The following is a 13851-nucleotide window of genomic DNA, read 5'->3' on the forward strand; positions in this document are numbered from 1 at the left end:
ATCTCCCATTGTGAGTTCGAACCCCCACCCCGCACGTTGTACTAAAAAAAGAAATTAGAATTTATACTATCTAAAAATGTAAGAATGCATTCATGAATTCAACAATCAAAGATTTAAACTTTCAACCTGAGAGAATAAATATACATTTAACATGTTTAGGTTGACTAAAACTTATATTTTCATTATTATTATTTTTACTTTCCATTTAACTAAACTTTTAAATATTAGTATGAAGAACCATTTGTAAAAGATTTAAAAAACAAAAATTAGGTCAAGGTGAGTAACTAGTTTATCGCAAGAATTGAATCTTAAAGAAATTAGGATTTAAATGCATAGAATAAAAATGACACACATCCTTAAATTGCATCTCACCCAGTGTTCTTGCCCTTTTCTTTGCTGTTGAATTAGGGATTTTTTTTTCCTACCTAGCCTTATCCATATACTATACATAATTATCTCTGGTAGTTAGAGTAAGAGTGTTAAGGACGATTGATATTATTCGCTTTGGTCATAAGCTCATGGTCCTACTTTTAGTTTCACCCTCGTACTAATGGAGATAATTGTCCTCATCTATATATCATGAATCAATTTTCTTCCTAACCAATGTGAGATTTTGTTTGCACATCTTACAACCCAAATAAAGTGCTTCACCGTTCAAAATTAGGAAGGAAAAAATTGTGTGCGTGTGGTCACGATCGTTCTACACATATTGCTTGATGCTATGATTGCTAAAATCTTGGCGGTCCTTTAGAGGCGGTTCAAGATGATATGGGGCCTTGGGCAATGGAATATATCAAATTTTTAACTACAAGAATAATTTTTGTTAATCCTTTATTCCAATGTTCTTTTTCTTTATTAATTAATTGTTGTTAATCCTTTATTCCAATGTTCTTTTTCTTTATTAATTAATTGTTGAATATCTTTGTCAATTATTTTATTATTTAACGATCTAAATCAACTCAATCATTCACCTTCAATATTACTATTCATGACTTCTATGTCGAGAACTAATATTAGTTTTTAAAACCCTTTCATCCCCTAATTTAACTCTATTATACTTAGTACCAAATAACTTACGACAAATAGAATAAACTTTATCAAAATTTTATGAATATACTAGCCAATTTCTATCATATCTTTCGCCGTTAGATAATTTTTTTAATATAATAAATATAATAAAAATTTCTAGAATTTTCATCTTTTAGAAAAATTAAATTATTTTCTCTATTGAAACGTTTTTCTACCAATAAATTAATTAATTTAGAATCAATAATTTCCTATCTTCTTGGATAATACATTATAATCAGAATGCATCGTACCTAATATTTTATTTCCATTATTTTTTTTTTCTTAAGCTTTTCATATCCATATTTATATTTTCTTCTAGACATATTGGTATTCTAAGTAAGTAAATCTAAACGAATCTCAAAGGTATTGAACAATCAACAACATGAAATAACTTTTTTTTAAAAAAAAAAGTAAAAGAATTTGAAAGAAAAAATTTGGAATTTTGAAGTCGCTAGATTAATTTAAGTAAATAAGAATTTCTATTTAGCAATTGATAATCACACTTGGAGTTGTGATAAAACAAGAAGATCAACGCATGAAAAGTTGAGATTTGAGAGAGACTACGTGAGTTAAAAGTTAACGTAAATTTGAAAGAGTTTTTAAGGAAATTATATTAATGTTGAAATTTTAATGAAAGGGATTATGAAGGAAAAGTAAATAAAAGTTAACAAAATTTAAATTGTATCCAATTAAAATTCGAAAAAAATTATGAGCCCATTCATTATGATTTCTTATTTTCCAGACAACTACTTATATTATTAGTTTGTATTATCAATATTATAACAAAAAAAATTATGAAAAGTATATAATATATATATGTATATATATACTTTTCATAATTTTATTTATAATTAAAAATCTAAAATAAATAGATAACAATATTATAGTATACCTACTATATATTATATTTATATGAAAAATATGAGGCCTTTGTAGAGCTGAGGCCTTAGGCGATCACGTTACTCACCATTAGGGCGTTTTAGAAAATATATGTATTTACCTATAATATTAGGTTTAAAATTTTACAAAAAATAATATTAAATTGTAGACAAATCAAAAGTCACTCTTCTTATTTTTTTTTTGGAAAAATAAAAAAGCGATGATGTTTTTTTATAAATACATATTATTTATTTTGTACCATTTAGTATAATTTTCTAGATTTTAGTGGAGGTTCTTTTATTGGTTTTAGACCTGATAACCATTTTTGTTTTTGATTTTTAGTTTTTCTTCTTTTTAGTTTTTGGTTTTTGGTTTTCTGTTTTTTAAAAAAAATAAAAACCATATATGTTTGATAACCATTTTTTATTTTTTATTTTTAAAAAATAGAAAACCAAACATGTTTAGTAACATTGTAGTTTTCTATTTTTAAAAAGATAGAAAATAGAAAATTCATATTAGAGAAGGAAAATTCTATGCATGAGTAGAGATGACAATGGTGTGTGTGCGAGTGAGGATGTTCTCCCCCATTCTCGTGCTCGTGAAAATTTTTAAACCCCATCCCCACCTCGTTCTTCAGTTTAAGAGATGTTCTCGACAAAATTTATTGGTTTTATAATTGTTTTTAATTATTTTTAGAATCTAAGTATAAGAAAAATTAATAAATATATATTAATTATTTAAAAAATGGAATCGGGGATGGGGATGGGGTCGGGCATGCATTCCCTATTTTTGGGGCCCGACCATGTGGAAATTTTTGTCATCCCCTAATGTAGAGACATGAAAAAAATACAAGTTTAAAAAGATATAAACAAATTTTTTGAAGATCAATTTTAGAGAGATAAATAAAAAGATTTAGAAAAAAAATAGTGAAAGAGAAGTTAAAGACAAAAAGAGAAAATTTTGGAGAAAAAAAAGTAAAGTCGAGAGTAAAAGATATGTTAAAGAAAAAAAAAAACAAAGAAAGAGAAAAATGATAGTGTAAACAAATTTATAGATAAAAATAAGATTCAAAATATAATTTTTAGAGAAAATAAATAAATACAGAGAGAAATAAAAGTTACAGTGGAAGAAAATTGAACGAGAAAATAAAATATAATTTTTAGAGGAAAAAATAGATTATGAACGGACGAAATTTTAGAGAGAGAAAAATTACGAAAACTATTAAATTTTTAGTGAGAGAAGTGAAACTGATATGTTAGAAAAAAATAAAAAAATAAAAATACAGAAAAATTTGGAGGGAGACAAATAATAATAAATATTCAAAATATGAAAATTTTAGAAAGAGAAAAATAAATTTTGTAGAGAAAAATTTAGAAATAATAAAATTTTAGAGTGAGAAATAATTTTTTTAAAGATAGATATGAGAAAAAAAAAATCGTTATCAAACGAGTTTTGTGCTTTTTTTTTTCTTCCTTATTTTAAAGTAAGTAAAGTACCTAAATATTTTTTCAAGTGAATGTGATCTTTTAATTTGATTGGGATATATAATGAAATAATAAGGTTCTTTTTTAATGCAAGAAAGTATAATAACATTTTTTTTATTTTAGTATTTTAAAATATAAAAAATTATCACACATCTTAACTATTATTACAATTTGAATAATTTTTAAACTTAATAACGTGGTATATGAATAATTGTCATATATATCTAATCAAAAAGTTGTGAGTTTGATTTACTTCTCATACATTGTCATAAAAAAAAAGTTAGATTTTATAAATAGTGAAGATTCTGAGTTCAAATCTTCAAGATACTTAAAGAATATCGTTAAAAAAGAATAATAAAGTTTTTTTTTTATGTTAGATTGAATAATTGTTAATTTTTCTCCCTTTTGAGTTCATTGTTAAATTTTTTTATAAAAAAATATTTTTAAACATTAAATAATGTATATAAAATACGTGAGTGCTAGCTAGTATGTAGAAAGGAGTATCCACTAAAAACTCTCTTTTTTTTTCAATTAATTTAGTTTATATTAAATTTAAATATTTTTCAAAGCACATTAATTTATGTTAATCTGATATTTTTATACAAAATTTAGTATTAACTATTAAGTCTAATTTTAACTTGCACTATTTAATCAAAAGAAAATTATAAAATTTTAAGCAAATCTATAAGCAAATAAGTGGAGATATTATAGAATCCAATTAGAATTTATATTAGACATAAATGTAAATTAATATATCAATTTTTTAATTATAAAATCAAAAATTAAAAAATAAAAAACATTCAAATTCAACAATCAAAGTTTTAAACTTTCAACCTGAGATCGAATAAATATACATTTAACATGTTTAGGTTTGACTAAAACCTATATTTATTATTATTATTTTTTACTTTTCATTTAACTAAACTTTTAAATATTAGCTCGAATAACCATCTGCAAAGACTAAAAAAAACAAAAATTAGGTCAAACTGAGTAACTAGTTTATCGCAAAAAATGAATCTTAAAGAAATTAGGATTTAAATGCATAAAATAAAAATGGCACACATCCTTAAATTGCATCTCACCCATTGTTGTTGCCCTTTCCTCTCTGCTGCTGAATTAGGGATTTTTTTTCCTCCATCCTCTGATTCTCACTGCTTCCATATCTTCTTCTTCCTCCTCCACCACCGCTTACTCCTTCTCTCTCTCCTCATGAATTTCTGCTTCACATCACTCTTCACTCCCTCCCCTCGCTAGCCACACTTCCCTTCGATCGCCCTCCTGTTTGGGATTCGGGAGTTTGATCTGTAATTCGAGCGATCTGGTGGGGGTTCTTTCGTTTTTTTTTTTCCTTTGTTCAATCGCCATGGTAGGAGGCGGGCCTCAAGTTCTGGAACAGCAACAGCAATCTCTGCCTCAGCCCCTGTCTGCCGCGGAGGAGGAGGCTGTTAAGAGGAACACGGACTGTGTCTACTTTCTTGCTTCGCCTTTGACTTGTAAAAAGGTTTTTTTCTACTCTGATTTTGCTTGATTTGGCCCCCCTTCTGCTATTTAATTTCGAATTGTTTTGTTGGGTTTCGGCGATTTTGGTTTGTTCATAAGATCTGAATGGGTTGGGATCCTGGGATTCGGCTACTAGCGAGAAATTTGTGTTGTGGAAATTTGGCAAGTTCGCGTATTTGAAGTCTTTTTTCGAGTGGACATGGAATTTATTTCACCCCAAGTCACTGGGGATTTACTGTTCCTTCTCATGAAATTGTTGCCAATTTCGTACCTTTTTGGGGCGTCAGCCGCTTAACATGTTCGTGTGATTTGTAAGGAAAAACTTTTTCTTTCTTGATGGTCACGTGTGTGTGTGATGATGAAAATTTTATGTAGCTTGTGGAGACTCTACAACTTGTTGGACTGAATGCATGTAATTCAGATGTGCGATGTGAGTGTTATAGAATATTTACTCAAGGGTTTTCATTTATTGTGTGGTCGACTTACTATGATTTCAAATATTTGGGATTTAATACTGGAATAAGATGTCAATTGAGTTTTTTGAATTCTCGATTGGATTTGTCCAGCAGTTTGTAAATGCGTTGTAGATATTTCTTCACTTCTCTAGGACTCAAATTGATTGGATTTTATATTTTCTTCTTTCCCTGTAGTATCATTTTGCATCAATGCTAAATGGGAAACATTGAATTTTGTGCAATAGGTTTATATTGCGCAACCATGAGAACTGAAAGAATCTAAGTTTGTTTGTTCTCTTCTTTAGTTAGAGTTTACCAGTTATCAGTCATGTTTGTTGGCCTTTTATTACGAGTTGGCTGTTACAACAATTCAATCTTGCTTGCGTTTACATTGTCAATATAAATTTTTTAACTAATTGGTTCCCCTTCATAAACTTATTTGGTTATACATCCTAATAATCAAGAGGTTATTTGGCATTCATGTTTGTATTATTTGTACATCAGTGAGGAATGTGTTTGTTTCATACATGTTATGTATGTTGAAGATATAATGTTGTTGAATTATTTCAGTAATATCTCTCTGTAATTTGAATTTATAACAGGGAAGTGAATGTGAGTATCGCCATAGTGAATATGCCCGGGTCAATCCCAGGGATTGCTGGTTCTGGTTGAATGGTAACTGCTTGAATCCAAAGTGTTCATTCCGACATCCAGTAAGTTTTATTCTCTTGCTTTGTGGAAAGGAAACTGTTTATGTTCTTAAGTACATCTATCTTTATCATTTTGTGTGAAAATCATTTAGTATTTTTCTATTTCCAATTCAAGTTGATTGATTTCCATCTCTCTCGTTACTGTTCTCTTTTAGCCTCTTGATGGCTTGGTAGGAACTCCTCATGCAACAAATCCAAGTTCTCAGGTTCCTCACCAGACATCATCAATTCCATCCACTCCTGTCAATTCGAGTAAACAAGCAGTCCCCTGCATTTTCTTCCAGAAGGGTCTGTGTCTGAAAGGAGATCGATGTGCGTTCATGCATGGGCCTTCTCCGGCTTCAACCAACAAAGTTTCCCAGACAGCAGCAAATGCCCAAACTGGCGAGCCACTGAGTGTCAAGAAAGTTTCTGGTGGTACCCAGAGGGGCAGTCAAGAGCCAAAGATTCCTCAAGCAAATTTTTCGAAGCCAATTGGTGGTGCACCTTTTAAGCTTGCAATGAAAGATGAAACTGTGCCATCAAAGATCGGAAACATCAATGAAAAGAGTGGACCACCTGCAGAAGTGGCTGATGGTGGTCCAAGGTACAAGGCTACTAATTCTCATCCAATTTTAAATGAAAGCTCATTAAGTAGGGCTAATCGACTGCAACAGAGTCATGTATCGGATGAGCATGGGTTGCAGAATGGTAAGGATTCTGATGAGTTTTTGAAGGAGTCCTCTCCAGGTTTTGATGTTCTTGTTGATGATGAGCTGAGAGGCTCTGATTATTATGGCAGTGAAGAACAGTATGGGAGAACAAGAGGTCATGAGGGAACAAATATGATTTCTATAAATGATTATGACATCGGTCATTCTGCTGATTATAAGATGATTGCTGATGTTGATCATGATGTTTATAATGATGTTATAGACTATGACTATGACAGACTCGACAGTAGGCAAGGGCAGTATGGTTGGGAGCAGCATCGGACCCCGTCCGAGAAACTTTCTTTAGGGTCAGCCCAGATGGAAAGAAGGCTCTTTCCGAAATCTAATAGTCCAGAACATGTTCAGAATACGGATTTACGCTACCGTTTAAACAAGCAGAGAAGAGGAACTGGTTTGAGATCTGTGATCAATAATGAAAATGCTGCTAGTCGCCCTGTTGAAGAACGAAACTATCGCACTTCTAGGAGAGATTCTCATCCCTCTCAGGAAAGCTCTGGGAGTAACCGTCTTCGAGGTAGGATAAAGCTCCCAAGGATGCCATCTCCGGTTAAGAACAATGGTTTACGGCCCGAAAGAGATTTAAACCGGGGAAGACACTGGGGAAGATTGTCACCTGGAAGGTCACCATCCTTGTCCCATCAGGGAAGCATTAGAGATGAAGTTAAAGGAAGACTGGAAGAGGACTGTAATAATGAGCGTAGAAATTTCAATGGTTTCAGTTCTAGGAGGGACAGAATGGATGGAATGTCTAATTTTGCTGCTCCGAAAAGTCTGGCAGAGCTGAAAGGCGAAAAACAAGTAGTTAGTAAGGAGCACCAAAGCCTTGGCAAAAGAAAAGGCTTTGACAATGAACAATCTGGAGGCGAGCTTTCGTTCGAGGGACCGAAGTCTCTCAGTGAGATTCTTAAGAAGAAGAGACGAGTTAAAGCAGCTGTTGATCTAGACAGTGCTGAAAGAGAAAGCGGTGAAAGGTCAGTAGAGCGCTCTACCACAACTCCCCTCTACAAGCAAACTGGCCTTGAAGGAACTAAGTCCGCACCAGCTGAAACTTTTGGGCAAGAAGAGGAAATTATTGATATATCTCATCAACAGTCTTCTCAGCCACTTCATTCGACTGATGAGCACGAAAGTGAAGCTTTTGACGAAACATTGGAGGAGGACCACGAGTATGAAGCAGATGATCAGAGAGATGGTGAATACGAGTACGATCAAGTCGATGATGGGGAGTACAATTATGAAGAAGGCGATAATGTAGATCCCGAAGGAGAGTACATGGAAGATGAAGACGGGGATGACTTTGCAAAGAAAATTGGTGTTATGTCGTAATCGTGAGAGACGGGCGAGAGAGGAGGGGGGGCGAGAGAGGAGGGGGGAAGCAGCGCAGATCACACATGCTCTTTATATGAACATTTTGTTTGTGAGGACTTGCATGGTCAGTTCAAGACGAGCATGTATGTGACTGCCATGGATATCTTCAGGACTGAGCATATTGGAAATTCCTCCATGTATTAATTAGAACTTTTTTTTTTTTCCTTTTCTGTTTTAATTATATTTTAATCCTGATTGAATTGGAGATTGTTGGGTCATGCTTGAGGAATTTTGTTGTGCTCTCCAGTTGAAACAAAGTGAAAGGAGTATGCTGCAGTTGCAGAGTGGATGGTCTAACAGTAGAAAGTTAAAATAAGAAAATTGATATTCTTATGCACCTTTCAACATCAACTTCTCATTATCCCCTATTTCTTGGTCCTTTTTTTCTCTCTTTTTCTCATTTCTGTCTTTACAAGATTGTGTCCATCTCTACTTTTAGGTTAAATTACAAATTTGTTCTCTATGATTTGACCAAAGTTTCGATCTAATCAGTGGTCTCTATGCCTTTAAAAGTTTCAATTTAAATCTACCAATGATTTGAGCGAAAGTTTTAATTTAGTTCTTCAATTTGGTTTCTATGACTTTGTCAAATTTCATAAATTTTGTCTATTTTCTTTTACTTTTAACTTAGACGTTCTAACTAATACACAATTACTCAAATAGAAAACTGTTACGTATAAAAAATGGTCAGTATACGGTGGTAAGGTAGGAAAATTTTTTGAAATTTGACTAAATTGAAGAGCAAATTGAAACTTAAAGTTGTGAGGACTAAATTGAAACTAAAATCAAACTATGGAGATTGAATTGAAGCTAAACTCAAACTATATAACTTAAGTCTTGTTACTTACTAAGAATCACAGTGACAATTGAGTCAGAAATCAAAATGAATGTCAATCAAAATGAAAATTAATTAGAATGAAATGTTATTTCTTTCATATTGTTTATCCAAAAATGTATGAAATTGAAATTAGAATTCATTTGATGTTTACTAAAACTATCTCGAATCAAAATCAGAATAAGATATAAAACAATTACTAGTATACCTCTTTTACTTGAGCCTTGAAAAAGGATCTCAAATAGCCCTCCTTTCTTTTGTAGTAAGCCTATTAGTAGAGTAGGTAGCTCGTACCGCTCCTCTAGTTCAAGTAGTTTAAGAGTGAAGCTAGCTTAGTGAATCGATTTCAAAAACTCTTCCCCTTCCCCTCGTAAACTCGGTAAAGCAGCTTCGCTCCTTCCCTTTGCTTCTTTGAAAGTGTTTGAGTGAAGGCAGCATAAGTGCATTGGTCACATAGGCTTGAAAGTACCCGCTCGTGTCCTATTCAGTCAATTCCGCAGTTGAGTCTTGTTGTCAAAGTCTCGCTGATTGGCCCTGCTTCTTTCTAGCTAATTATAAATACATTATTGTGCTATTAATTTTGTTAATTACAATAGTAATAAATTTTAATTTATTTTACTATTATGTTATTGATAGTAAACAATTTTCATTATAATGATTTATTTAATATTAAATAAATAATGAATTGCTAACACTTTTTTATTAGGACAACCATCATTTAATATAAAATGTTATTATTTTAATATTTAATAATAATGAATTGTATTTTAAAAAATCTATTATATCAATTAATAATAACATAGTAAAATTAAAAAAAATAAATAAAGTTATAATATTTTATAATAAAATAACGTGAACTAATAAAAATTGTATATGTTTTTATTAAAAGAAAATTTTTTAGTAGTATGAATACAAAAACAAATAAGAAAACTGAACAAAAATTAATTAAAAAAGCTAGGGATGTCATTAATAGTTAAGTGAGAAAGATTGTAAAAATAGTAGGATAATTATATTAAATATGTGGGGTCCACAGAATCAGAAATGAGAAGGAGATTGAAATTGATGGGGTTGTAGGAGATGAATGAGATTACCAAGTTTGAGGTGTGTTCCATCATTTGATTTCATTCTTATTGATAAATGTTATAGGAAGATAAAACGAGATCCGATTGGACGAGCAGAAGACAGGAGTTGGGTCGGAGGAGGAGTGGGCTCACCAGGTAAGGAGGCTGAAACCCGACGACCTGGGCCGGCCATAGCCGACCCGGAGTCAGCGTCGAGACGTTCTCGACCCCCTGGCTAAGAACCCCAATGGTTCTCTCCCGACCCCCACGCAGCTCGATTCGAGTTTACCTTGTCTCAACCCTAGATTCGACATTGGGCCAATTACGAAACACACAGGCCCAGAAGTCTAGATCTCCTAAGGCACACTAAGATTCAACTTTGATCATTTCTAAAGGGATTAAGTTTCAATTTCTATAAATAGAAGGGTAAGCCAAACCTAGGTATGCTCACAATACCCTACACTTGTTACTCAACTACTCCGATCCTAACTTAAGCATCAGAGCCTGTCTGGCAAGAGTCACACTGGTCTTAGTGCTATTCTATTTTGCAGGTCTCGTCGATCTCTTATTCTAGAAGATTGGTGCGAATTTGGCAGAATCCCAAGAGGCCAAATTTATTCATCAACAATTGGCACCGTCTGTGGGAACGACTAAGATCTAAAGTCAAGACGATTGAAGACGAATTGACCGAGAACTGCTCGTATCTGAGAAGATCTCGAGAGAAACCAATCGACATGAATTTTGAAGATAGACCACAATTTTCTGACGACGAATGCCATACGACTTGGGGGCTGCCCTTACTTGAGGTATCGAGAGAAAAGCAAATCGACAAGTTCTGTGGCAGGACCCAGAACGAATGAATCAACAAATTCCATGACAGATCCTATGTAAGATAAGTCAACCCATCTGAATAAGAAGATAAGTCGAAAAAACTGCTCGGATCTGAGAAGATCTTGAGAGAAACCAATCGACATGAATTCTGAAGATAGACCACAATTTTCTGACGACGAATGCCATACGACTTGGGGGCTGCCCTTACTTGAGGTACCGAGAGAAAAGAAAATCGACAAGTTCTGTGGCAGGACCCAGAACGAATGAATCAACAGATTCCATGATAGATCCTAAGTAAGATAAGTCAACCCATATGAATAAGAAGATAAGCCGAAAAAACTGCTCAGACCTGAGGAGGTATAAGGCAAAGCAAGTCTACAAGTTATGGGGCAGGACCAAAAACGAAACAAATCTACTAGTTCCAAAATAGATTCTAGATGAGATAAATCGATGGATTCCAAAATAGGTTTATGGAAAAACGAGTCAACAAATCCCAGAATGGAGAAAGCAATTTGACGAAGTTCTAAGGCGTCTAGAAGACAAACTTGCTACTGTGAAAAGTCAACGGAATGTATCATAAGAAGACCCCCCCTTTTTGAGAAACTCGAACAACAACAAAAAAGCAACCTACGCTCGTCCGAGGTCCGCAGAAGAACAAAGCTACTACAAGGACCTGACAAGCGAATTACATAACTAGTCATGCCCGATCCAGGACATGACCAGATTCTAGGGCATGACCAGATCCGAGGCATGACCAGGCCCAGGACATGACCAAGTGTCGACCAAGCAAATATCTACCGAACAGGTCTCTTCCGACGACCATATCTAATAACTGCACGACAGTAGGAGCTACCTAGAAAGCTAACCAAGTCTCAAGAAATTGCGCTCGACAAAGTCTCCCACTAAGAAGATAAGGATAATATTAAAAGGATCTACAAGATGAAAATCTAGTAGAAAGAGAAAAGTGAGAATCGAAAAATAACGACGAGTATCACGAGAATGATACTACTCTACCTTAAAAAGCAATTGATTAAAATACAGAGTTTCTACTTCAGATGATGATAAGTTTAATGTGTAAGTTCGATTATTTAACGCCTGAGATTTAATTAATTCATGATTAGGCTTCTAGCGCCTCAGATTTAATTAATTCTTTATTACTTGAGTATTTATCTTTTATTCTAAATGAAAACTTCTCAAGTGGGGGCATGGGTAAGTTAATTAACAGCCTGTCAAGGAACTCGAACTGGTACATACCTGGAAGCAAGCCGATAAGCTAGAAGTCAATCAGTGAAACCGGGGAAGAGAATCCCAAAGGTGTTGAAAAAGACATGCGTACTGTTGGCTTTTTGGCCCTTAATCTCAAATTAATTAATTTTAATTAATTAATTAATCAATGTTTTGATGATAACAAACTTAATTTTTATTTATTGATAATTTTAGTTTTTTAAAGTGTCCACAGCGTAGAGCTCGTTACAATGATTCCAACGACTGTTAGATAATCCAAATTGGAACTCCGAAACAAATTGGAAGGACAAATACCCGAGAAGATGACGTGGACAGTTCGTAAGCTGACAAGTGACAAGCTTCTTTTTAAAATATATATATATATATATATATATATATATATATATATATTGAAAAAGAAAAGAAAAAGATTAAAAAAAATTCAAGAGTTACAAACGGTAACTTTGAAAATAAAAAAAAATTAAAAATAAATTTTTTTTACATCATGTCAGCATTAGATGTTGAAATGTGTCAGGTGTTTAAAAAAAAAAGTTTTAAAAATTTTTACCATTTCTCGTACATATATATATATAACTCTTAATTTATTTTTTCAAAATTATCTCAACCCTTCATTTTTAATAATTAGCATCAATGGTCCAAAATTAAACTTCATTTTTTTACCATTTTCTTCCCTCTATTTAAACTCAACTCCTCCTTCAAAATTAAACAACAATTCTCTTATTCTCAATTCTCCATAACTTCAAAATTCTCATTTGCTAATCTCTCCAAGTTCTCAATTTTTCTTTCCATCTTATTTGTGAGAGAAATTTATTGTTGTGAGGATTGAAATTTTTGTGAGCTCAAATTTGTATATTTACTCTGTTTGAGAGTTTGTAAGTGTGTTTAGAAATTTCCAACTCATTGTAACAGTGTGATCCTCACCGTGGAGATGATCGTTTTTGCTCTTGTGAAGAGCAGTGTACTGGTTTTACTCCTACCGTGGAAAGAGTCAGAATTTCAATTTACAACCCAAGAGGTGTTTGGGAAGTTGAGTAGGACAGTTGTGCCGAACCACTATAAAAATTTCCGGTGTCAAATTTCTCTAACCCTCTCTCTTATTTATTTTTGCAATTAATCTTAGAATTTTGTTGTTTGCTTTAAATTTCTCTTGTTTGCCTTAGAATTTATTTTATTTTACTTTGTTAAAATTGCATATCTCAAAAAGTGTATTATTTTTGTTTAAATTGAGCCCATTTATTAAAAAGTTTATATTTTGTTAATTAAACCCTATTCACCCCCCTTCTAGGGTTGTCATACCGATCTAATAATTGGTATCAGAGCAAGGTTGCTCTTCTTTGATAAACTTGATTGTTTTTTAGCTATGGCAACTTTAGATTTCATCCCTTTTACCGATAGTCAATCTATTACTAAGCCTCCTTTCTTTAATGGTAATAATTATAGTTATTGGAAAAATAGAATGAAATTTTTCTTGCTTTCCATTGAGTATGATTTGTGGGATGTTGTTGAAGAAGGATTTAAAATTCCAACAAAAGATGTTGATGGTGTTAGAGTTGTACAGCCTAAAGAAGAATGGTCTATAATTGAAAAGAAAGCATGTTCTTTAAATGTTAAAGCTATTAATTGCTTGTTTTGTGCTTTGAATGAAGTTGAATATAATAGGGTGTCTATTTGTAAAACCGCTAAGGATATATGAGATAAATTA

The 13851-nt window shown here is 32.6% G+C and overlaps 1 protein-coding gene across 1 annotated transcript; it reads left to right on the forward strand.

Moving 5' to 3' along the window:
* Window positions 1–4498: 4498 nt before the first annotated feature.
* LOC111021587 (CCCH-type zinc finger family protein) lies at window positions 4499–8514 on the forward strand. The gene is made up of 3 exons (XM_022298601.2): window positions 4499–4932; window positions 5989–6099; window positions 6252–8514. Exons 1-3 carry the CDS (start codon window positions 4795–4797, stop codon window positions 8133–8135), a joined length of 2133 nt encoding a protein of 710 aa, XP_022154293.1. The 5' UTR covers window positions 4499–4794; the 3' UTR covers window positions 8136–8514.
* The last annotated feature ends 5337 nt before the right edge of the window (window positions 8515–13851 follow it).

The sequence above is a fragment of the Momordica charantia genome (genome assembly GCF_013281855.1).
Source record: "Momordica charantia cultivar OHB3-1 chromosome 9 unlocalized genomic scaffold, Mcharantia_2.0 BLBB01000009.1, whole genome shotgun sequence".
In the NCBI taxonomy this organism is placed as follows: Eukaryota; Viridiplantae; Streptophyta; class Magnoliopsida; order Cucurbitales; family Cucurbitaceae; genus Momordica; species Momordica charantia.